The 25,769-nt window shown below is 40.4% G+C and overlaps 1 protein-coding gene across 1 annotated transcript; it reads left to right on the plus strand.

Moving 5' to 3' along the window:
* On the plus strand, window positions 1-25,769 carry LOC134799510 (luciferin 4-monooxygenase-like). The gene is made up of 9 exons (XM_063771925.1): window positions 1-359; window positions 772-979; window positions 1,847-2,159; window positions 2,387-2,570; window positions 2,863-3,008; window positions 3,145-3,271; window positions 4,062-4,289; window positions 10,997-11,167; window positions 25,632-25,769. The coding sequence occupies exons 1-9, from the start codon at window positions 237-239 to the stop codon at window positions 25,758-25,760; spliced, it is 1,629 nt and encodes a 542-aa protein (XP_063627995.1). The 5' UTR covers window positions 1-236; the 3' UTR covers window positions 25,761-25,769.

Consider the following 25,769-nt stretch of genomic DNA (forward strand, 5'->3'; position numbering starts at 1 on the left):
TATTTTATTTCCATTTCCAGTATTTTAATTTAATAATGTTATAGACTATTATTTACATAAAGAATATCAGATATGATATGTGTTATCAGTCGCTATCTTACTTATTCGGCTTTAATCCGCTATATCGATATTTTTATCGAAATCAGTCTATAAAAGCAAGTTTAAAGTGTTAGTTGAATTTACTCGGTTAGGTTATTTCACGTCTGTCCACTGGCCGAAAAATTAAATAAAGGAAAATGGCTGTGTCTATACACAATAATATAGTTTACGGGCCGGAGGAACGCCAGATTCCAGCCCACTTGTCGTACCCACAGTTTTTATTTGACCAGCTGAAGAAGGGTGGAGATAAAGTAGCCCTAGTAAGTACCGCAATGCAGACGTTATTTGGCTTAATTTCCTTTATAGGTACTTACTAAACTTAATAGAGGAAGTTGGGTCATTTAGGGTTTTAATTTTATTGACAAATTAAAAGTAAGTATTGTTAACTCAATTTGTCTGTCCTTAACATTGCAATTACATGATTTTACACACCCTTAACACTAACATTCCTGTTTTTTGTGTACTATTTAAGGGTCGGTGCACTTAACTGTTTGTCATCTTTAAAGAGTTCGCTAAATTTTATTGTATGGAAAGTTTCATAGTAAACAGCCGCGGCGTGCCTGGTGACGTTAATCAGTCTGTCAAGTGCGAATGGTGCAACTGACACTAAGTTTTTATGCGTAAGATTGTCCACTGCTGTTAATTTATTTTGCTTGTTACTTAAATTTTCAGATATGCGGAGAGACCGGGAACTCTGTGACATATAAGGATATATTGCAACAAAGTGTGAACCTGGCGGTTTCACTGCAGAAAATTGGCCTGAAGAAGGGGGAGGTGGTTGCCCTGTGCAGTGAGAACCGGTTTGAGTTCCCGGTGGCTGCCCTGGCTGCCATGTATTGCGGCGCTGTTCTGTGTACGCTTAATGTCACTTATTCTCCAGGTATGTACCAACATTGTATAAAAATAAAACAAATGTAACACAGTCCAATAAGTACTGTGATGTAAAAATTTAAAAACTTTTGCAAGTAGCTTTAAAAAAAATACATACCTACTGTAAAACAGGGTTCTGTACAAATGCAGGGATGACTTTGAAAATTCCAGTTTTTAAGCCATAAGGGGTCATCCATTAATTACGTCACACGTTTAGGGGGAGGGAGGGGGTCAAGAAAATGTGACATATTGTGACATGGGGGAGGGGGGAGACACAAACTTTGTGACGTCACTTTAACTTCATCAGTAACCGAATTTTTTTTTTAATTATTTTATTCGCTGTACATTTAAATAACAAGTTTTTAAAACGATAATCGTTTTTATTCTTTTAATTTTCTTTCCTAAGCAGTTTTGGGTTATAAAATTACTAATATGTATATCGTCAAAAATATTTTGATAAAATATTAATAATACTTAGGTACTTACTTAATTCGATTTGGCGATTTCGTAGAAAAAATGTGACGTCACACTAGGGGGGAGGGGTTTGCCAAATGTGACCAAATGTGACAAGGGGGGGGGGAGGGGTAAAAAAACCTAGAAATTCGTGTGACGTAGTTAATGGATGACCCCTAATATATTTTAATGCGAGATTTTTTACAGTAGGTGAACATCAATATTATCAATATATAGTAATCTTATAATTTACTTAACTAGTTACACAAACATATTCAGTAAATAATGAATAATGGTTCTTTTATGTATGTATCTATATTTAAACTATCAAAGTAACCCCAAATTTGCCTAAAGCTTTACCAGTACAACGATTTTATATAAATTATTTGATAATTGTAAATTAAAAAAAGATTATCTATTTTAGGTGAAATTACTCACATTTTAAAAATAACAAAACCAAAGATAATATTTACTTCACCGATCACGGCTCAGAACATGCAAGACTGCAGTGAAGGATCCTCTGTGGAGAAAATAGTGTTATTTGGAGATTATGATGTTATCCCGGGCCTTATGTTCAAAGACCTTGTCAAAGAGCAAGCTAGTGTGGAAAACTTTGAGTTGGCGGATGCCAGTGGAAATGACACACTGGCTGTTATGTGTTCGTCAGGAACCACTGGATTGCCTAAAGGAGTCATGCTTACACATATAAATTTCCTGACATTGTCACAGCATATGAAGTGAGTTGATTAAAATGTTTAACATACTTTTACTTGAAGGATAAAAAATGATAATTATTTGAGGGATATAAAAGTTTCCTTCTGCCCTAAAATTAGATAAAAAATTCTGTATAACTGAAAAGAAAAATATTTTCACAATAACAGAAGTCTTACAAGGAATTCAATCTTATTTATTTATTCTGTTAAATTTACAAGATACAAGGTTTGAAACAACATTTTTTTTTCAGATATTATGTGGAAACATCAACAGAGTCAAACAATATTGAAATAAAGAATTTCTTAGCTTTAATACCTTGGTTCCACGCCTATGGTTTCATTACAACTTTTGGTGTGTTGTCATTCCATCTTGAAATAGTGTTCCTGACCCGCTTCGAAGATAAGCTGTTCTTGGAAACTATACAAAATTATAAGGTATTTAAATAAATCTTTAATTCTAATTTCTAATATGTAAGAACATAGTAAAAAAAATGGCTATCATTGCTTAAAATGCAAGCGTAACGTACATATATGTAGCTACATACATAATATTATTGTAAGTATATCTAATTTGATACTAGTAATTGGTATTAATCCACCCATTGCAATCAATCCTAAGCATAAGGGAGTCAGTAATTACGCAAAATTGATCTCTATCCCTGTGAAATAAAGTACAAAATTATTGTGACATAAACTTCTCATAATTATATACATTTTATCTAACCAGATAAACATGATGACGCTTGTGCCGCCACTGGCAGTGTTCCTGGCGAAGCACCCACTGGTCCTCAAATACGACTTGAAGTGTGTCAACGAAGTGTGGTGCGGCGCGGCGCCGCTCTCCGCAGAAATACAAAACGCTGTGTCACAGAGGTATAGTATCTACTTTCACTAATGATAAATTTCCTTTATTCCCTTTATTTATTTATTTTCTTTTTTTATTTATTTATTAATTTCCTTCGATTTTATTATAAACGATAATACTTACAACTAATACTACTTGTTGCAGGTTAGGCATAAACTTCATCCGGCAGGGCTACGGTCTGACGGAGGTAACAATGGCGTGCTGCGTCGACCTTTCCACCAAACGTCGGCTTGGTTCTTGCGGGACTCCGGCGCCCGGCATGAAGATTAAGGTAAAACATAGTCACAAACAGGTGACTCACAGATCACGTCACAGGGAACGTCACACACGACACGGGTGTGTGACGTTCATCTGAACGTCTTGAATTAAAATGTGTCTACGGTACAATTGAAAGCTGTCATTTCAGTCTCTTCCAAAGTTAGCTGCATCTATGGTGCAACATTAATAATGCACGCAATTAGTTGGCAAGCATTTTGCAAACAGATGTGTGTGAGAGATGTTTTCGTTTTCCAGGCATAGTACGATTTATCGACTACATACATGTTAATAGAATTTCAACCTTAGTTCTCAGATTTAAGGTTGGTATGTTGGTAAGATTGGTTTCTGGGAAAGGTGACTCTTCTCGTCTTAAAATTAATCACCAAAACTTAAGTATTTGAATCATATTTGGATTTTATTGGGAAAACCTTGTTCTCTACGGCCTGGAAAAGAATAAAATTATATAGGTACTCAATCTTGATTTAAAATAACCACAGAGCAGAGTTGCATGGCCTACGGGCCGTAGCCGCCGCCGGGCGGGCTGTATGTTCTTCTGAACGAGGCATTTGACACGCTTTGAGAGTTTTGCTTCATCAAAAATTACCACAAACTTAGGGCTCATTTCGACGGCGCGCGAACTCGTATGCTATTTCAGTTACATTGCGGACTATTGAGGTGACATCCATTTCAGCCAACCGATCAAATACCACAAGGTAATGAAACGCATGCGAGTTCTCGCACCGTCTATATGAGCCCTTATTAGTCTAACATCGGAGCCTAATATTTTCTATAATATTTCTTAGGTCATAGACATCGAAACTGGCAAACGTAAGGGCGTGGGCGAGGAAGGCGAGCTATGGATCAAGTCGCCGCTCCGCATGAAGGGCTACATGGGCGACCAGGCGGCCAGCGAGGCGCTGTTCGACCAGGAGGGCTACGTGCGCACGGGCGACATCGGCTACTACGACAACGAGGGCGCCTTCTATATCGTCGATAGGCTTAAGGAGCTCATCAAGTACAACGGCTTTCAGGTAGGTACAATATAATACAAATGGCAACACATTTGACCAAACTTTGGTGGTCCTTTTTCCACAGTAGCAGGAGATCTAAGGTCCCGTTTTCTAAGGGGACCTTGCATTTTGGAGACAAAGCAAACCGCTTGGAACAGGTGTTCCTGGGGGTGACCTGAGCTGATTAAGCCCGGTTGCCAAGAGGTTCCCCCCAGTAGGTGGGCAGGGGAGGGGGGGTAAAAGTGCCTCCGGCGCGCCTCACTCTAAGCTTTATATCTGCATACATCTCGCAACTATATCAAGTTTGGTGTCATTTTCGTATAATTCGAGGACGAAGAATTCATTTCTGTGACTAAATTTTCACTCACCCATACAAAAAATTCGAAAAATTCAAAATAAAAAAAAAATCTTTAGATTTATTTTTCGAAAATTCTCTACAAAATGTATACTATGAGGATTTGCTCTAGAAAAAAAATACCTGTGAATAGCCCAGTTCTCCTTCTATACAGAATAGTAAACTTGTCAAATATTTTTTTTCATAACTCTGTTAAAAAAAAATGTTTTGTGTCGCGCGGCGTACTTGCATTGTAAGAGTGGTATGCAACGTTTAGGATTTTTAAGTATGTTTAGATGATTTCTGATAAGTTGTTATTCTTCTGGTGGTAGATTACATTAATAAATTACTTCTGGACGTGATATATATACAAATATAAATTAAATATATAAATAAAGATGTTGGGAAAACTTTCGCTAATAGAGTTAAGTATTATAAATGTGATAAAATTAACATAGGAGATGTTTGACAAAAAATGCGGGTTAAAATAAGATATTATATTGTTCGTAATTGCCATTACATGCCCATGGGACTGTGCATTTTAGGTTTTTTTTTAACGCAGTTGCACCTCCCTGCGCATTTTGTTTTGCAGCGGCAACGAATAAGCTCTAAACAAGCAGCAGCCGCCGCAGGTAGGCTTGTCCATATGGGCTCCCAATAACCTTGTTGTTTGGACCAGCCCCAGTCAGCAGGGCATGGTGGCTGTTGCTGAGGGGCTATAATCTGTCCCCAAACATAGACCAAATCGCGCCGTGCGCCAAAAATCGCCGTGTCGCCGAAATAATTTTCAACCAGGTTGACAAGGTGCAGAAAACCCTAGAGGCAAAGCAAACCGCTCTATGTGCGTTCCTTGATGTTGAAGGTGCTTTCGACAATACGCCCACAGAGACCATACTCAATGGTATGAAATCAAAGGGAGTAGACGAAACCACCAGATGGGTACATAGCATGCTCTCAAACAGAGTAGCCACTCTGACCATCAATACTATATATAGAGCATGAATTTTATACCACTAAAGGGTGCCTACAAGGAGGCGTTTTATCCCCACTATTATGGACCCTAGCAGTGGACCAACTTCTTGCAATCATGTCAGGCCAAGACTTTGATACACAAGGATATGCCGATGACCTTGTAGTCATCGTCAAAGGCCCTTGCCTCAACACAATATCCAACCTAATGCAAGGAGCTCTAAACACAATATTCAAATGGTGTAGAGAAAATGACTTGTCCATTAATCCGAGCAAGACTGTAATAGCCATTTAACCATTCACAAGGAAACGGAAGCTCGATAAACTCACAAAACCAAGACTTAATGGACAAATAATACCGTTAACTTGGAACCCTCACCTGAGAAACATTATACAAAAAGTGAAAATGGCCATGTGGTCATGCTGTCGAATGGCAGGAGCAAGATGGGGCTTAAGATCCAAATTGCTATGTGGTTATACACAGCGGCCTCCGCAGTCTGGTGTAACAAAACCAGCCAAAAGACAGCAATAGACACTCTAAACAGCCTGCAACGCACGGCTTGTTTAACAGTAACAGGCGCCTACTCCTCGACACCGGGAGCGGCCCTAGATGCACTGCTGGACATCATACCACTCCACTTGCAGGTGCAAAAGGGGCTGTCCATAAATTACGTCATCGATTTTTGACGATTTTGGACCCCCCCCCCCCCTATAATCATCCAAAAATCATGCTTCAAATGACCCCATTTCCTCCTACTTCATGCTACCGTCATCCGATGTCCAGACCCCCCCCCCCCCCCCCCTTAATTTGAAATGACGTAATTTATGAATAGCCCCAAAGGAGGCCAAGCAGTGCGTCTACAGAATATGCACGCTAAACAGGCCAAAATGGCGCTCTCAGGCATTAACCAATCTAAAGGCCTGAGTTTTTGCGAATAGAGCCCTTAGCATGCCTACTGATGACCTCCTAGAGACAAATGGATCAACAACCAAATGTACGTCGAAGAGGGAAGCCACATCTGGTATACAGATGCTTCCAAGAAAGGCAATGATGTAGGATGTGGGATCTATGGTGAGAGATCTAAGCTCAGAGCTAGCGTCAGCATGGGCACATTGGCCTCAATCTTCCAGGCAGAAGTCTTCGCCGTCAACAAATGTGCGGAGATCAACCTGGATAACCTGGAACCTAAGGCACCAGCTTATCTACATCAACTCAGACAGCCAGGCTGCTCCGCTGGCACTAGAATCCCTTGAGTCAAACTCAAAACTAGTCCAGAACTGTAAAACAAACCTAAATGCACTGGTTTACTTCAACAAAGTTACACTTAGATGGGTACCAGGGCACTCCGACATTAACGGAAACGAAGAAGCGGACGAACTTGCTAGAAAGGGCGCAGACACACCCCTGGTCGGCCCAGAACCCTTCTGTGGAAGCACAAAACGAGATGCATATTCTCTGATCAGCAACTTAGAAAAAACGAGAGCAATCGATTGGTGGAAGTTCGTTAAAGGACAAGAACACTCGAAAGCTCTGATCAAAGGGTCCAACAGCAAAACTGCTAAGGAGCTTTTAAGACTCAAAAGGCACAAAACCTGCGCGGTGACCAGAATACTGACTGGACACTGCAAGTTGAACAAACATATATGTTTCAAATTGGCAAGAAACAAGATGCGACATGCAGGCTCTGTCAGGAGTCAGAGGAGACTGCAATGCACATTCTCTGTTCTTGTGGACTACTAATGTCAAAAAGAAGTACCTACCTAGGGCGACACGTAGTGCAACCCTATGAGGTACAAAACATTACGGCCCAAAGAATCTGGAACTTTCTGGATGCAACGGGCATTAGTAATGAACTTAAAGGGCCATCACAATAGATCAATGCTGGTCAATGCGACACTCAAAGGCCCACAACACCACAATAATAATAATAATGTCCCACGGGGGCAGCTTGTGGCGAGCTGACAGTGAGTGACGACACCGCGGACCCCTATTCCAGAGGGCCCTGTCATCTGGCCCTCGCCTCTGTGCTTGCCTTGATTGGCCGGCCAGAATGGAGTCGCAAGAGCGGGACCTATGCTCCAGGTTCGAAGTGTAAAATGTCATAACGCCGGCGGCCTGCTGAACGGATTACCGGGATCTGGCTACCGCAGACTCACCTCTCGACAACCTCACAGCCACTCCAAAGTGTTGCCCTGTTGTCGCACTGTGCGTGCGGCCATTGCGGGGCCAACTCAATGAGTTGGCGAGTCACCACCTGTCATTTACAATTTTGAGACTGATTGTCACGGCAGGTGTCCGCTAGTCTCTCCCATAGCCCATTATCCAGTCCATCCAACTTTCAAATCTATAGCCAATGACCTTAGTTCCCATCGCAGCACAAAAGTGCTGCACTGTAATAGCCTTTGCACCTGGCGGGGACCATCTCCGGATGTATCACATTGTGCGTTCGGTTCGGGGATAGTATCCACCACATGTATCCCTTGCTTTTAGATTAACGTGCCTTAAAGGGCCTCTGCGCTGTTGGCTTCGTCCCCACGTACGCTTCCCAAAGGTCCGGGACCCCATGGTCCCGAGATATGGAAAAGACATGCAAATAATAATGTTAATTTTATCACATTTATAATACTTAACTCTGTTGGCGAAAGTTTTCCCAACATCTTTATTTATATATTTAATTTATATTTGTATATATATATACTATATATATATATACTTCCAGAAGTAATTTATTAATGTAATCTACAACCAGAAGAATAACAACTTATCAGAAATCATCTAAACATACTTAAAAATCCTAAACGCTGCATACCGCTCTTACAATGCAGGTACGCCGCGCGACACAAAACATTTTTTTTTAACAGAGTTATGAAAAAAAATGTTTTACAAGTTTACTATTCTGTATAGTAGGATAACTGGGCTATTTACAGGTATTTTTTTTCTAGAGCAAATCCTCATAGTTAAAATTTTTTAGAGGATTTAGGAAAAAAAAAATTAAAAGTTTTTTTTTGAATTTTGAATTTCTCGAATTTTTTGTATGGGTGAGTAAAAATTTAGTCACAGAACTGAATTCTTCATCCTCGAATTACACGAAAAAGACACCAAACTTGATATAATTGCGAGATGTATGCAGATATAAAGCTTAGAGTGAGGCGCGCCGGAGGCACTTTTACCCCCCCTCCCCTGCCCACTTGCTGGGGGGGAACCTCTTGGCAACCGGGCTTAATCAGCTCAGATCACCCCCAGGAACACCTGTTCCAAGCGGTTTGCTTTGTCTCCAAAATGCAAGGTGGTGGACCTTAGATCTCCTGCTACAGGCATAAATAAGGTCGACAAATATTTATCTTTATTGGATTGAGGAATTTCATAAATGAGTATTTGTAGTCTCCAAAAACATTTTACATACATCACAGAAACACGTAAATCATCGCTCCGCATGAAGGTTTATAATGTTTATATGAGGGGCTCCTTCGACCAGGAGAGCTAAGTGCGCATGGCGATATAGGTATGTTGGCTATTAGTTTAGTATAATGTCAGGATTGTGAATCTATTGCCTAATTAAAGAATATCTCGTTAATGGTGTGGAAAAAGAACGACCCATTTTTGTCAGCCCTGTACGACATTTTCCGGCTTAGCAACCACTGGCCTGACGAGAAAATTGATTGTCTACTCGTACACATCACGTGTAAGTGTGCAGTCCGATATTGATTAGATTTATTAGAAACATTTTGACATAATCATAGTTATTATTACACATTAGGTATTAAAGATTACATATTTAGGTATGTATATCCGATAAAAATCATTAGGGCTTAAAAGGCGGTATTATATTATCTTCGCATCGCTGCGAGTGTCGCAAAGACCGACTTTACACTGGAGTTGCGTTGCAAGTTGCAAATCTTATGAATATAAGCTTGTTTTCACCATAAGTATTATTGGTAGTCTAAAAAACCACTTGTGTTTGGGCCCAACATTTATTTATCTTCCGCCTGGAGCTAAAATACTGGCGGGCCAGCAACAGAGGTTTATTACCAAATTCGTCCCCATTTAGCTTCGTGAACGTCCAATAATAACATAGTAATTTTATATTTTTGAAGTATGGCGTAAACCACCGTCCATTGGTCAATGTTATACCAGGGGGGTGTCACTACGCAGTTTAGGTACATTTGGCCGGCGCACCTCCCGGGCAGGGCAGGCGTATGGCAGTGCAGGCCGCTCGGCTCGCACGATAGTCGTGTCACGTAGCGCTCGCGCAAAGAAGATTCACGGTTCGTGCGCGGTTATAAGTTTCAATTTTGTTGCAGGCGGCGAGTATAGGTATAATTTTATACCTAAATCTGACTTTTGTAAAGGAGTGAATTTTCTGTACGGTAGTACTATTAGTTATTCTGTGCTTATACCTATTATCACTTTGTAGGATACTTTTCGCCTTTACTGCTTTAAAGAATTGTGAATGTGTATTACCATAACATAACAAATAACAATAGACATGTTAGCCTTGATTTTTGAAACCGACCCCGACACGGGGTTGCCTTGGAGCCGACCCCATGTAGCAGGACAAAGTCGAGGACAAAGAAGAAGGAGATGTTAGCTTTGATTTTTATACATATCTTTATAGGGCATCGCATCATATGTCAAGATGGCGAAAACGCAGTTCGAACGTTTTGAATACACTAACTACTAGGTACTTCCATGTGCCTTCCTTCTGCAAGGGTGATGCCAAACTAATAGCTTTGCTGATTGTACATTGCATGATACTTTACAGTCATGATCATGAATATTTTATCTGAAAATCAAAATTAATTATAAGTTACAGGTACCTCTCGCGTCGATTAATGGTCCCTATGAGAGTTCAATTTTATATCATCTGTCACTTAAAAAGTGTAGTAATTTTTTAAAAGTTTAGCACATTAATTTATTTAGGAATGGAGGAATTTAATTAATAAATATACGCCAAAAAAATATATCTTCATTTATTTTTCTAATTATGCCCACCGTAAGAGACTGGAGATCCCTGAGGGAGGCCTAGGTCCAGCAGTGGACGTCTTTCAGCTGATATGATGATGATGATGATGATAGGAGATTTGAAAGAACTGTCATAGGGAGCATCATTCGACGCGAGAGGTATACGCGCCTGATAGTTAGAGAACATCAAACATTGTCCTATTTAAGGCTCAATTTCACTGTGGGTTATCGGAATGTCAGAAGGCTGCAGTTCCATTCGTTCATCACTCGCGAGGGTAATTGGCCTGCTACTCTGACCTCCGCCAAGGTACCTACAGTGGCCAGATGTCAAGATTAGTGAATGTTTAAAATTCAGGAATGAATTAATTGATGACACCACAGGCTACTTTAAAAATAGTGAATTATCATTCAAAATACTCTAAGCTCAGAACAAACAATTTATGAAAAGTTGCCGTTCTGCAGGTGGCCCCAGCGGAGCTGGAAGCCCTGCTGCTGCAGCACCCGGGCGTGGCTGAAGCCGGCGTGGTGGGCGCACCCCACGAGAGCGCGGGCGAGCTGCCCACCGCCTTCGTGGTGCGCCAGCCCGGCGCCGCCGTCACCGAGCGCGAGCTGCAGGACCACGTGGCCAGCAAGGTAACGTAACAAAAATACTAGGTAGATACCTATACTGCTGCTGCAGGTAGCTGAAGCGGGCGTAGCGAGCGCACCGTTACTAATCAGGAGCTGCGACAAGAATTTGAATGAGTCGAAACCAATCCACTTCTATTATACATAGTGCAATTTGTGTGACATGTGAGCGCCTTGGAAACGCTGAATATTTCGCCGTTCGGAAACTGTCCACGTCTTTCGTCGTTCGTTAAGGTCAGCCACACGCTACTTTAACCCTGTTTAGGCTCTCCTTCCTACTCGTACCCCCCACAGACGGCGTTATGCGTAAGATGTAGGCTTGTGCCTGCTCGGTCACTACAGAGAGCGCTCCGCTCTCGGTCAATCGGTCAAACGAACTAGTTCGGTCTTTTAGTTCCTTTAGTTCAGTTCGGTCTTTGAGAGCTGGGAATGTATGAATCGATTTTACAGTAGTTTTTTCCTAAATCTTTGGCAACTGAATTACGATTCAAGTTGTACGATACTATATGACGATTAAACATCAAAAAGCTAGACATAATAAAATAATATAAAAAATATTTGATTTTTCTTCATACTTTTCAGGTTTAGGACTGTTTGTCACTCTTTTTTCTCGTTCGCACTCGTGCCAGCGTCATTGTGAACCATTTCGTTCAGTCTATTTTCTGTTTCACTCATGTCAAGCGCTCACCAATCCCACTGAACTAAAGGACCTAAAGACCGATTAAGAGCGTACAAAAAGATTTAGTTCCTTTCGGTCCTTGATGGGATTTCATTCTTAACAGTTCTTAGTTCATGACCGACACAAGCCTAGTAAGATGAAGACATGAAACAATCTATTACCTTTCAATCTGTTCAAAGTTTTTTCCTGATTGCGTTAGACTGCACACAACGCGATTTGCGCACCAATTTACTGGCCCCCTTTTTACGTCCGTAAGGCCCGTCTTAACTTAAGTAATATGTATGTCGGCGGCCGATCGTAAGATCAGGCATATCGTGAAATTCCTAGGCATATCGTGAAACGTGAAAATCTTTGACTCGTTCCCTGAGTCGACGGAGCCCCGCTACGCGGGGCTCCTATTTCTGGGCAGTTTGCCCTTCGGGCATCTGAAGTAACCTAACGAACCTATCCTACCTATATATTGGTTTGATGTGAGTGATGTGACTATCGTCAATACATTACACAGGAACATTACTATCTGCCTGATCGTACGATCGGCCTACGACATAAAACACGTTGCATAAAACAAGAGTTACACTAGATACTTTAAAATTTTATTCGTATGATTAACAAATCCACTATCTTATTTATAGGATTAATATCTGGGAGACCGAGCTTTGCTCAGAAAACATATATAAAAAATAAGTTCAAAAACTAAAACCCGACTACTGCAAATCCCGCTCTAAAAAGTATGAAACAAGATAGAATTCTTATATGAAATTATCATATAGGAAAATTATAAGATTTATCATTTTTTTATATATTTACAGAGATATTCAAAGGATCGTCGTGGACGTATGCCACGATTATAAACTTTAAGGTAACTACGACAGAGAAGAAGATGTCGTTTTATAGGTTTTAGGGGGCGCAGATTTCGAAAATGATGACCATTTTGGATTCCAAGATGGCGGTCATGCACTATGTCATAAAAGTCGTCATGGATGTCGTTTTATAGGTTTTGGGGGGCGCAGATTTCGAAAATGATGACCATTTTGGATTGCAAAGTGGCGGCCATGCACTATGTCATAAAAGTCCCCCTGGACCGCCGCACGGTGTAGACCTATCCAAGTCTTCGCGCAAAATTTTTATTAAATTTAATTTTGAATTATTTAAATAAAATCAACCTTTTAATCCGCGCGCATAATAGGAGCGCATAAGTATACGCGTGGTAACCGCACCGCGCTTCATCTGTGTGCTACGCGCGCCCCGACGTGTCTGCTGCAATCTACTGCATGCTTCTGTCGCTCTGGTACTTCAACTACACCACGCGGGCATTATTCGTGAGTGTGGGGCTCTTACGCATCTACTACGCCGCGTCTGCTACGTCACAGTGTTACGCCGCACGACTACGCCGCACTGCTACGTTGCATTGCTACGCCGCCGCGCTGCCGAAACACTTCGCTTCACTTCTGTTGTCCTGGTAGACATTGCGGTTGCTCTGATAGTCATGAGCCTCGATGACAGCATGATCTGCAGTGGGTGTCACTTGGAGCTGCAAGTCGGCGAACAATATCTTCAATGTATGGTAAGCACGTGTGGTAAGCTTTACCATTATGAGTGCAACAGTAGAACTCTTTCTGCGTTTAGGCCGAGAAAGCTACTTGGGCATGTCCGGAGTGCACCAGTGCTGCCAAAAAGGGAGGCCGAAATTGTGATACCCCGGTTGGTACCCCTGCAAGCATTAAAAATGTCGTGCTGAGAAGAGTTACTCCTTCTGACCCCCGCAGCACTTCACCGGCAGCCACTTCCCAGGATCAGGGCTTGCCTGAGGGAGAAGTGAGTATTCTCATGCCTGCCCTAGAAATACAACTTCTCCGGGAACAAATAAGTAGTTTGTCTGAGCAGCTGACGGACGCTCTCACTATCTTGGGGAAATATCACTCTGCTTTCAATACTTCCATGAGTAGGATGGAAGTGATCAGTGATAGGCTTAAAGTGCTGGAGCAGTCTACGGAGTCCCGTTACCCTGCCGTTACGAGTACCAATATTTTCCCACCAAGCACTAGTGATCGCGTTGCAAAATCAAGTAAGAAGTCTAAGGGTCATAGTGCGGACGACGTCTGTGCTAGGAAAAGCACGAAACAGATGGAACCAGTTGCAATGGCAAGTACTAAAACCAGCAGTCCTTTGGTCGAACATCTAAAAAACACCCCTTTGGCCGTCACCAATATCTCATCAAATCCCCCGCAAAGTGAACAACACGACACCGCATCAGAAACAGTAACCAACGAGGACCTTACGAGTGGGACTTGGGAGCAGCCCAAATCGAAAAAACAGAGACGCTTAACTTCCATGCGCGGTACGGCAGGGCCAGACGTTACTACTCTAAAAGCAGTCGAAGTGCGGAAACATATTCACCTTTGGAATATGGTCTCGAGCGCTGAAGAAATTAAAGAGTACTTGCAGCAACTGTGCGAAGGGGCTGAATGCAGTGTAGAGGAGCTTAAATCTAGGGGCAACTATAAGTCCTTTAAGTTGGGTGTTCCTGCAATCCACTACAATAAGTGTATGTCGGCGGACGTCTGGCCCCAGAATGCAAGGGTCAAAGTGTGGTTTTTTCGAAAACAAAGAACAGAGGCCTAGAACCCACCCTGATCCAGTCAACATCTCTTCTGTCAACATCACTTATCAGAACGTCAGGGGCCTTAACACTAAGCTGAAAAGCTTCAGGCAAAATGTCCTAGCTCACGAATGTGATATAATCGCTGTCACTGAAACGTGGCTATCTGATTCAGTCGAAGACTCAGAGTTGGTAGGATGCGACTGGAGCGTTATAGTCCGGTGGCCGGCTGCATGAAACAAACCTCATCAAAAAATAGAATATACCTACCCTGTAGAGGTACCTGGCATTTAGTAGCTTCCAACGCACTTGGTCGGCCTAGGCTTAACCTGGCAGATTTTGTACAAATGGCAAAAACGTTGGACAAAAATTCATCAAAAAAAACCTCATCGAAAAATAGAATGAAACTTGTATGGTAGTATACCTGACCTTGAGGACAGTAAAAAAAAAGTGGTCGGCCTCACCTTAGCCTGGCAGTTTTTGCAGTCCGACCAGATTTATTGGGTCACGTGAGAGCTACAATTTACCTCATCGAAAAATAGAATGAAACAAACGGATTATAATAGCTAAAATAAGCCTGTTGACGTATGTCTTGGTCGGCCTCACCTTAACCTGGCAGTTTTTGCAGTCCGACCAAATTTATAAATAAATCATCAAAATTTTTTTTATCGAAAAATCGTATGAAACTGGTATGGTACGATGGCTGCCTTTGAGGACAGTAAAAAAAAAGTGGTCGGCCAAATCCTGTGTTGGCAGGTTCCTGTGTCCGACCAATTTTGTGGTACCACGTGAGAGCTACAATTTTACCTCATCGAAAAATAGAATGAAACAAACGGATTATAATAGCTAAAATAAGCCTGTTGACGTATGTCTTGGTCGGCCTCACCTTAACCTGGCAGTTTTTGCAGTCCGACCAAATTTATAAAAAAAACATCAAAAATTTTTTATCGAAAAATCGTATGAAACTTGTATGGTACGATAGCTGCCTTTGAGGACAGTAAAAAAAAAGTGGTTGGCCAAATCCTGTGTTGGCAGGTTCCTGTGTCCGACCATGGTCTAATAAAACATGGTCTTCCATTCCCAGAGTGACACGGGCCTACGTCACAATAACATTGCCACTTTATTTCAACATAACATGTTACATGGGTACATTATACCTATGGTTAATAAGTTAAGATATTTCTTTATAATTTTATAAGGCTACAAATATAATGACCACCAAAAAATACTTTGGTACCCTAAATAAAAAAATCATGCTTACCAAAATAAATTACTGAACACCAAAAAAATAAGGCCTAAAAATACAAAAGTACCACCACTTTAATTACGACTGCACTTCAAATTGTATTCAAATACCAAATATATTGAATGATCACCAAAAATCATTAATGATCACCAAATCTTGAAGACCAAATTAATGCGATATTTTCACCTAAATAAACCACTATGATTACCAAAAAATGTATACATATTACCAAATAAAGTAAACTGATGCCAAAATTACTAGCCCCTCCCGCTCAACCCCCCGTAGCCCGCACCGCATACCTACCTAACCTAATCTACTTTTCTAGTAGCATTTCGTTATGCTACTAGAAAAGTAAGTTAAACTGCTATCAGTTAAGTGGGTTAGGTTAGGTTAGCACTGCGACCCTTACAGAAACAAAATGGTACTAGAAAAGTAGGTTAGGTTAAGTTTCAACTGCTACCCATACAGATACGAAACGCTACTAGAAAAGTGGGTTAAGTTAGGTTTGAACTGCGACCCTTACAGAAAAGAAATGCTACTAGAAAAGTGGGTTAGGTTAGGTTTGAACTGCGACCCATACAGAAACGAAATGCCACTAGAAAAGTGGGTTAGGTTAGGTTTGAACTGCGACCCTTGCAGAAAAGAAATGCTACTAGAAAATTGGGTTAGGTTAGGTTTGAACTGCGACCCTTACAGAAACAAAATGCTACTAGAAAAGTGGGTTAGGTTAGGTTAGAACTGCGACTGTTACATAAATAAAATGCTACTAGAAAAAGTTGACGAAGTGGATTAATTAATTTAATAGGATAACGATATATTAAATGTTTGCACATTTTTAATTAAAATGTGGTTACAATTTTTGTGATCATTTACTATTTTTGCGTTTACAATGATTATTTTGGAGCCATTTGCTTTAATAGGATAGCAAGATTTAAAAATTTGGTTATCATTTTACATTAAAATGGAGTTCTAATTTTGGTGATCATTTACTATTTTTGGGTTTACAATGATTATTTTGGTGTCATTTCCTTTAAAAGGATAGTAAAATGTAATAAAATTGGTAATCATTTCACATTAAAATGGTGTTATAATTTTGGTGATCATTCATGATTTTAGGGTGGTAAAATAGATTTTTTTGGTATTAAATTTTACTAAATCTGGTGATCAGTTAAATAGCAGCCATTTTATAATTTTCATTTATATGTATTTTAGCTTAAATTTTACAATAACACGTCATTTTTAATTACTCGTTAGCAATATCTTCCGATTCACGAAAGAAATTTCAGACTTTCGGGTAATTCTGTTTATACTACTGGCAATACAGGATAGCGCTGTGCACATTTGACAATTCGGATCTAGATAACTTCATGCCCTGACCGTCATCCTTGTCGAACGCGTGTTAATTGTTATTTCCTTCTCGCTCAGTGTCAGCAGTCGCAGTGTTTTCCAAACTTTTCACGCCGTAAGCTTGGTAATTAATGTGTAACTGTGAATTAGTTTTTCAAACGTTTGTCTTGTATAGATAAATAAAGTTTAATTTAATACATTAGATTTGTTTTATTTTACTATGTTTCTACACGAATAACTTAAAATTAATGCCGTTAAAATAATTTTCACCGTTGGTTAAAATTCTCCCACATTTCAAAGTTTGAGAACCTGTAAACAGCATGATGACGTAGGCGCGTGTCAGTTAGGTCATACGCGAATCTCGGAATGGAGTACCAGGCGGAGTATATTATTATACCATGTGTCCGACCAATTTTGTGGCACCACGTGAGAGCTACAATTTACCTTATCGAAAAATAGAATGAAACAAACGGATTATAATAGCTAAAATAAGCCTGTTGACGTATGTCTTGGTCGGCCTCACCTAAACCTGGCAGTTTTTGCAGTCCGACCAAATTTATACAAAAATCATCAAAATTTTTTTATCGCAAAATCGTATGAAACTTGTATGGTACAATAGCTGCCTTTGAGGACAGTAAAAAAAAAAGTGGTCGGCCAAATCCTGTGTTGGCAGGTTCCTGTGTCCGACCAATTTTGTGGTACCACGTGAGAGCTACAATTTACCTCATCGAAAAATAGAATGAAACAAACGGATTATAATAGCTAAAATAAGCCTGTTGACGTATGTCTTGGTCGGCCTCACCTTAGCCAGGCAGTTTTTGCAGTCCGACCACATTTGTAAAGAATAATAATTTCTATATTGAAAATATGGTTTCTTCGCAGCTTGAACTTAACTTAATAATGCTAACTTAGAGGGCTTTAAAAAAAAAGAAAACATTCAGTTCAAATTTTATTCATAAATCTATCTAATATCTAAATAACGTTTTCTAACTACTGACGTGGTTTCAGAGTAACACTTACGTTGAGATGATGTCTCACAGATGTCAAAAATAAAAAGGTTTTCATCGATTTTTGAAAAGTTTTGAATCGTATCCTACTTTTCCACTACAGATAGAATGAGGAGGCATAACTGACATTTTATCACGCCAGGTGGCGCCTCCATAGTGGAGTTGCTGTCACTGTCAAATCACATACATTGTTTCCAATAAATTGTAAACATTCTCCTTTTTTAACCGACTTCCAAATCCCAAAGGAGGAGGTTATCAATTCGGTTGTATGTTTTTTTTTCTCCACAATACTGCAATAGTGTGCGACAAATTGTGGAAATATACCTATAGGATCTCCCTTTTTTCCCAAGGACCCGATATGCATAAATCGGTGAGAAAAAGCTTTGAGTACCAAAAACTAAGGCAAATGACAAAGACCGTTTGTGTAGGCTGCATTTTAAGGAAGATAAATATTTTGGAAAGAGTAAATACACAGGTAAGCTAAGTTTTAACGAAGTAGTACATAATTTAGGGCATAATGGCTTGGCCACACATGCTGTATTCCATACGCATCATGACTTTGTGTACCTATCTGATGGGCGGGCGTATATGAAACGCCTTCTTGTACATGCAGATGATCCAGGTATACACCAAAGCTTAGTTTTCAATCGAACACTTGTAATATAAGAGGAAAAACTGCAGGTGAGCCTTCCAAAATTTTAATAAACGGTAAAATACACAAGATAACCTCACATATATTAAGTGATTATCTTTGCATCAAATCAGCCTTTTTTCCATCAACTGTAGCATTTCTCCTTCGAAGCTCGGTTTGTAGAAAAGAAATTCCCACCTTTTACCAGTGGTAACTACTGGGAATAAAAATTCCCAGTAGGTACCACCAAACCGAGTTGGTGGTAACTACTACGATTTTTTTTTCCCAGTAGTTACCAGTGGTAAAAGGTGGGAAAATAATTCCCAGTAGTTACCACTGATAAGAACTTGGTGGTAACTAGTGGGAATAAATAAATAAATAAATAAATAAATAAATAAATATTATAGGACATTTTTACACAAATTGACTAAGCCCCACGGTAAGCTCAAGAAGGCTTGTGTTGGGAATAACCCTTTTATTGTTAATAATTACTGTTAATCATAATCATCTTCGGAGTCGAAGTCTGACGAACTTTTCCCAGACTCCGACTTATCTATTGTTATTTCTTCGACTCGCAAAGGCGTTATGTGTCCTTCAAACCATTTGATCTTATACATTTCATCTCTTAATGTCCAGCCACAATGTGTTGCATCAAATTTGATGCAAGTGGATTCTGCCGCACACTGCCACATTGAATTTATGAAAGCCGTCCGTAACAAGCCATACGTCAACAGGTTTATTTTAGCTATTATAATCCGTTTTTTTTTTCATCCTATTTTCGATGAGGTAAATTCTGCCCTGCTTATTGTATGTGCAGTACTTGCATGAAAATCATCGTTTAAATAAAGAACTTATTCAAAGAGAATAAGATAAACAATTGCATGTCTTTTCAACTGCGATTACTGCATATGTTGTTAGCACGGCAGAATTGTAGCTGTCACGTGGTACCACAAATTTGGTCGGACTGCAAAAACTGCCAGGCTACGGTGAGGCCGACCAAGCCATACGTCAACAGGTTTATTTTAGGTATTATAATCCGTTTGTTACATTCTATTTTTCGATGAGGTAAATTGTAGCTCTCACGTGGTACCACAAAATTGGTCGGACACAGGAACCTGCCAACACAGGATTTGGCCGACCACTTTTTTTTTTACTGTCCTCAAAGGCAGCTATCGTACCATACAAGTTTCATACGATTTTTCGATAAAAAAATTTTTGATGTTTTTTTTATAAATTTGGTCGGACTGCAAAAACTGCCAGGTTAAGGTGAGGCCGACCAAGACATACGTCAACAGGCTTATTTTAGCTATTATAATCCGTTTGTTTCATTCTATTTTTCGATGAGGTAAATTGTAGCTCTCACGTGGTACCACAAAATTGGTCGGACACAGGAACCTGCCAACACAGGATTTGGCCAACCACTTTTTTTTTTACTGTCCTCAAAGGCAGCTATCGTACCATACAAGTTTCATACGATTTTTCGATAAAAAATTTTTGATGTTTTTTTTATAAATTTGGTCGGATTGCAAAAACTGCCAGGTTAAGGTGAGGCCGACCAAGACATACGTCAACAGGCTTATTTTAGCTATTATAATCCGTTTGTTTCATTCTATTTTTCGATGAGGTAAAATTGTAGCTCTCACGTGGTACCACAAAATTGGTCGGACACAGGAACCTGCCAACACAGGATTTGGCCGACCACTTTTTTTTTACTGTCCTCAAAGGGAGCCATCGTACCATACCAGTTTCATACGATTTTTCGATAAAAAATTTTTGATGATTTTTTTATAAATTTGGTCGGACTGCAAAAACTGCCAGGTTAAGGTGAGGCCGACCAAGACATACGTCAACAGGCTTATTTTAGCTATTATAATCCGTTTGTTTCATTCTATTTTTCGATGAGGTAAATTGTAGCTCTCACGTGACCCAATAAATCTGGTCGGAATGCAAAAACTGCCAGGCTAAGGTTAGGCCGACCAATTTTTTTTTACTGTCCTCAAGGTCAGGTATACTACCATACAAGTTTCATTCTATTTTTCGATGAGGTTTTTTTTGATGAATTTTTGTCCAACGTTTTTGCCATTTGTACAAAATCTGCCAGGTTAAGCCTAGGCCGACCAAGTGCGTTGGAAGCTACTAAATGTCAGGTACCTCTACAGGGTAGGTATATTCTATTTTTTGATGAGGTTTGTTTCATGCAGCCGGCCACCGGACTATTATTCGACGAGATCGCGCCGACGGACGAAGAGGGGGCGGTCGGTGTCTTGGTGACGGCGCGACCTGGGATAGCTCTGCGTCGTTTACCTGAGCTTGAAACAACGAGCGGAAGGCAGAAGATTTGTGGGTCTCGTTTGTGGTGGAAAACACAATATTTTATCTGTGCGTGGTGTACATCCCACCTAATGCCACCGAAAATGAGTACAAGCGATTCTTCCACAAAATTGAGTCAATCATTGAGTCGCTAGCTGGTGTCGTAATAATTGTTGGGGACCTAAACTTGAACCCTAAGTACACCTCTATTAGTACTTTAAGTTACTACTGTTATTTTACTACTGTTTGTGATTTGAAAGAGATGAATGAAGTTGCGAATATGTATGGCGGAGTGTTAGATGTAGTGCTGATGCGGAGGCGTGAAGGTGGGGTCTCTGTAACAGAAATTCAAGAGTGTGGACTAGTACCGTATCCTGATGCGTACCATCCTCCGCTTCAGATCTCTGTTCCCTGTGTTGATGCCAAGAATGATACTGCCAAGCTGCAACTAAGCAATGTTGACTCGAGACTCGATTGGAACTACCCCAAAGGAAACTATACACTCCTCTGCCAACTGATTTCGGATGTGTCTTGGGAAGAAGTTCTTGAGAGTCGCGAAGTCAGCACTGCTTTGGAACGCTTTTATAATATAATATACAACATGTTCGACATTTGTATACCTAGGAAATTAAGATCTGATAAAGCGCGTAGACGTTATCCGATATGGTTTACTGCCGATTTAATAAAGGATATTAGGCGTAAAGCTAATCTTCACCGTGAATGGAAACGAACAGGTGACACTGCGGTATATGATGACTTTTCCAGGCTAAGGGCAGCTGTAAAATCGAAAACCACAGTAGCCTATGAGAATTATGTCCGTCATATCCAAAGTAAGATAACTTCCGAACCTAGGGCATTTTGGCAACACGTGAGCAGTCTAAAATCCAAAGGAGGGTTTGAACCGCAGGTTAATTATGAGGGAAAGATGCATGAGGGGGTTGAAGCAGCCCAGGCCTTCTCAAACTTTTTTCAAGCGTTTTTCTTCCGTCTGAACCTCTCCTTGACTATGAAAACATCATCTGTAACGACTCAACACGTAATTCGAATTATATAAACGTATATGAGATATATCTTGCTGATCTAAAAATTGGTATAGCTCATTTAAAACCTCGCAGCTCCCCTGGCCCTGATGGCATCCCTGCATTTGTTGTTAAGGGGTGCAAGGAATGGCTAACTGGGCCACTACTTCACATTTACCACCTGATCCTTGGTTCTGGAGAGTACCCGTGTCAATGGAAGATTACAAGAGTACGTCCCATCCCAAAATCGAGTGAAACGTCCGAGGTCGAGAATTACCGCCCTATAGCCATTCTATCTTCAATTGCAAAAGTGTTTGAGTCAATCGTAAATAGACTCGTTGCTTCTCAAGTAAAACCTTACCTTTGCGATTCTCAGCACGGTTTCAGGCCTAAGCGATCTGTCGAAACGAACCTATTAACTCTGGTAGACTCCGTCTCTGAGCATTTAGATAAAGGAATACAAGTTGACGTGCTGTACTTTGACTTTAAGAAGGCTTTCGATCGCGTGGATAACGACATACTGTTGAGCAAGCTATGTAGCGTTGGCTTCTCACCGAAGTTGCTCCGGTTGTTTGCCAGTTATCTGCGCGATCGACAGCAGTACGTGCAGCACGGATGCTTCGTATCGAAACCCTACCACACACGTTCCGGAGTCAGTCAGGGTTCAATTGTAGGTCCGTTTCTCTTTGGCTTAATGATAAATGACTTAGCTGCAGTCCCTAAGCATGCCAGATGTTTGTTATATGCCGACGACCTAAAGCTCATTTATGGAGTGCAGCAGTTGTCCGACTGCGCGTCTTTGCTTCATCAATGGAGCATTAACAACAAGCTCCTCTTCAACAAATCAAAGTGCTCCGTGATGACTTTTAGCCGTGCCAATAGTCCCATATTTGCTCAATACCTGCTAGGTCCTGATCCCATAACTCGTGTCGAGTCTATACGCGATTTGGGTGTTATGCTCGACACGCAGCTCAACTTTCATGAGCATATGAAAGCGTTGGCTACAAATTGCTATCGGAGGTTAGGGTTTGTGGTTCGGAATGCGCGAGATTTCGATGACGTCAGGGCTATTAAATTAGTGTACACTGCGTTAGTCCGGAGTAAACTTGAAGCCGCATCGGTCGTGTGGAACCCGCATGAGGACAAGTACGTCTGGCTTCTGGAAAAAATCCAGAAAGCCTTTCTGCGGTTCCTTTATAAAAAGATGCACGGTTATTACCCATACTTGTACCCTTCAAAGTTCCTGCTTGGCGTTTTAGGGTTTAATTCCTTAGAGGTAAGGCGTAACTACGGGCTCTTGACCACAGTATGTAATGTCTTACGGGGGAACTCGGACTGCCCTGAACTGGTTGCACAGCTCGTACGCCTGTTCGTTCCATCTATGGCTAAGAAGGCCCAATTTAATTTTCGACCACGAAGTCATCACCTGTTAGATGTGCCTAAAACACGCACTATGTCCCATGGAAAATCACCACTTGTCCGCGCACTACAATATATCAATGCGCTCCTCGCATCAGCACCGGAATGTGATGTATTTGCAAGTAGTTGGATGGATCTGTGTAAAGAATGTATGAAGTTCTGTGAGGCGTTGGATAAGCGTGAATCATCTGTCTTGTATTAGTTTTTCTTTCTGACATTTAGTTCTGTTTGTCCTTTCTAGACTGTATCATGTACCTTGTTTGTATAGATACTGTCTATTATACATTTCACAGTGTATTAGTCCGCTGTAATGCTCTGTAAATTTTATGAATCAATAAAATAAAAAAAATAAAAAAAAGTCATGGGTGTCGTTTTATAGGTTTTAGGGGGCACAGATTTCTAAAATGATGACCATTTTGGATTCCAAAATGGCGCCCATGCACTATGTCATAAAAGTCGTCATGGATGTCGTTTTATAGGTTTTGGGGGGCGCAGATTTCGATAATGATGATTATTTTGGAACCCAAGATGGCGGCCATGCACTATGTCATAAAAGTCGTCATGGATATCGTTTTATAGGTTTTAGGGGGCCCTGGTTTCGAAAATGATGATCATTTTGGAATCCAAATAGGCGGCCATGCAGTATGTTATAAAAGTCGACATGGATGTCGTTTTATTGGTCATGATCATCATTTTCGAAATCTGCACACCTGTTTCAAATAAGGTATAGGTAGATGCATCCTAGTAAGTCAACAACATCTATATCTACTATCCTTTTGATAGTAGTAGTACGAAATGTAATCTGAAAGGAGTCAAGTAATATATTCCTGTAATGAGGAATCTACATTGATTCCAATTACTAGTAATTGTAGTCTTCGAAAATTGATTCCTGATTCCTCAAATGGAATTGTACTTAGTAAGTCCGTATTGTTAGATTACAAAGTAATCTGGAAATCGGTAATCAGATTACAAAGTAATTTCAAGTAATCGTGGAATCAGGAATCAATTACGAAAAGCCCATCTCGGACTAAGTAGCACTGCATTCAATTGATCTTTTTGGCTAACCGCGAGTTCTCAGTTCGGGGCGAACTACTAGTATGTATAAATATTAACACTTTTGTGCGTGGACTTAAGGCGGTTTTTCGTTTCATTATTGGTGATAGCGCGCCCAAAACTTGTAACCCTTAATTTGCTGTCCAGAAATAGGCCAAGGTATTTGACAGATGTAGGGTACTCCATGGAATCTCGTAACCGCCCATTTTAAGGTTATTCAAGGGTAACTTGCTATTGTATGAGAATAAATCTGTATAACAATTACGTACAAAGAATAGTAAGTCTTGACAATGGCACTTCACATGAATCCTTTCAAATCCAAACAGATAAATCTGAATTATTCATGGCGAATCTTCTAGAAAATCTAAACCCGTCTGAATGAACTAGCAGATCCTAAAAAAGGGATAACCTTTGCCTTGTCTCTTTATTTTATATGTACCTACTTACCTAGGTATGTTTCTTTGTGCGAGCACTGATTCTTCTGATGTAAAATACCTATTTTTCTCGAGGCCATCAAACATGAAGTTAGAAATAGACACTTCGAAATTGTATATTGCGGCGCGTGGGGCGGTCTATAGGATCTATAGAAGGTAGGATCGTATAGAAGTGGTATACGCGTGCCTCCGTGAGGGACAAAACATACGCAAATGCGACACTGTGATTGGTCGAATTTATTTGTTGCCGACCATTATCCTTACTAAAAAAATGGTGGGGAACAAAAAAATGTGAGACTGTGATAAGGACAAACAATAATAGCGCTTTCTCTGCTACTCCTACTGAAAGATACGTAAGACTATCCCGTTCTGTCAGTTATCCCCACCACTTATGCCCAATCCAGTTTAATACTAGATTCATGATAGGATCATAATAGCAGTGTTATTGTGGTAAAAGGTGGGAAAAAAATTCCCAGTAGTTACTACTGGTAAGAACTTGGTGGTAACTAGTGGGAATAACCCAAACTGCTTCGTGAAATGAAAAACGCGGTGTGTAATGGCCCTTATCTTATACTCTGACAAACCCACTCCCACTTTGTCAGTAGACAAAACCGCGTAATTCAAATTGTGTATATCCTTCGCGCCTACATTTTTTTAATTTGTCGCCTTTTTCTACTGACGGAAATGGCTTGCCAAACTATTAATACCTCTTCTATTTGTTTTCAGGTGTCACCGGCCAAGCATTTGAGGGGAGGTGTTATATTCCTCGAGGACATTCCCAAGAACCCTTCCGGTAAAATCTTGAGGCGAGAATTGAAAGTTTTATTAAAAACGCATAAAAAGAGCAAGCTTTAAAGTACAAAT

The sequence above is a fragment of the Cydia splendana genome, chromosome 18, assembly GCF_910591565.1.
Source record: "Cydia splendana chromosome 18, ilCydSple1.2, whole genome shotgun sequence".
NCBI classification, from domain to species: domain Eukaryota; kingdom Metazoa; phylum Arthropoda; class Insecta; order Lepidoptera; family Tortricidae; genus Cydia; species Cydia splendana.

What these genes read in the sequence shown, in the direction of transcription:
- LOC134799510 (XM_063771925.1), top strand. Translation starts at nt 237, where the DNA reads ATGGCTGTGTCTATACACAATAATATAGTTTACGGGCCGGAGGAACGC. An exon ending in ACATTGTCACAGCATATGAA is followed by an intron (nt 2,160 to 2,386) that starts GTGAGTTGATTA and finishes TTTTTTTTTCAG; the next exon opens with ATATTATGTGGAAACATCAA. An exon ending in TCAAGTACAACGGCTTTCAG is followed by an intron (nt 4,290 to 10,996) that starts GTAGGTACAATA and finishes GCCGTTCTGCAG; the next exon opens with GTGGCCCCAGCGGAGCTGGA.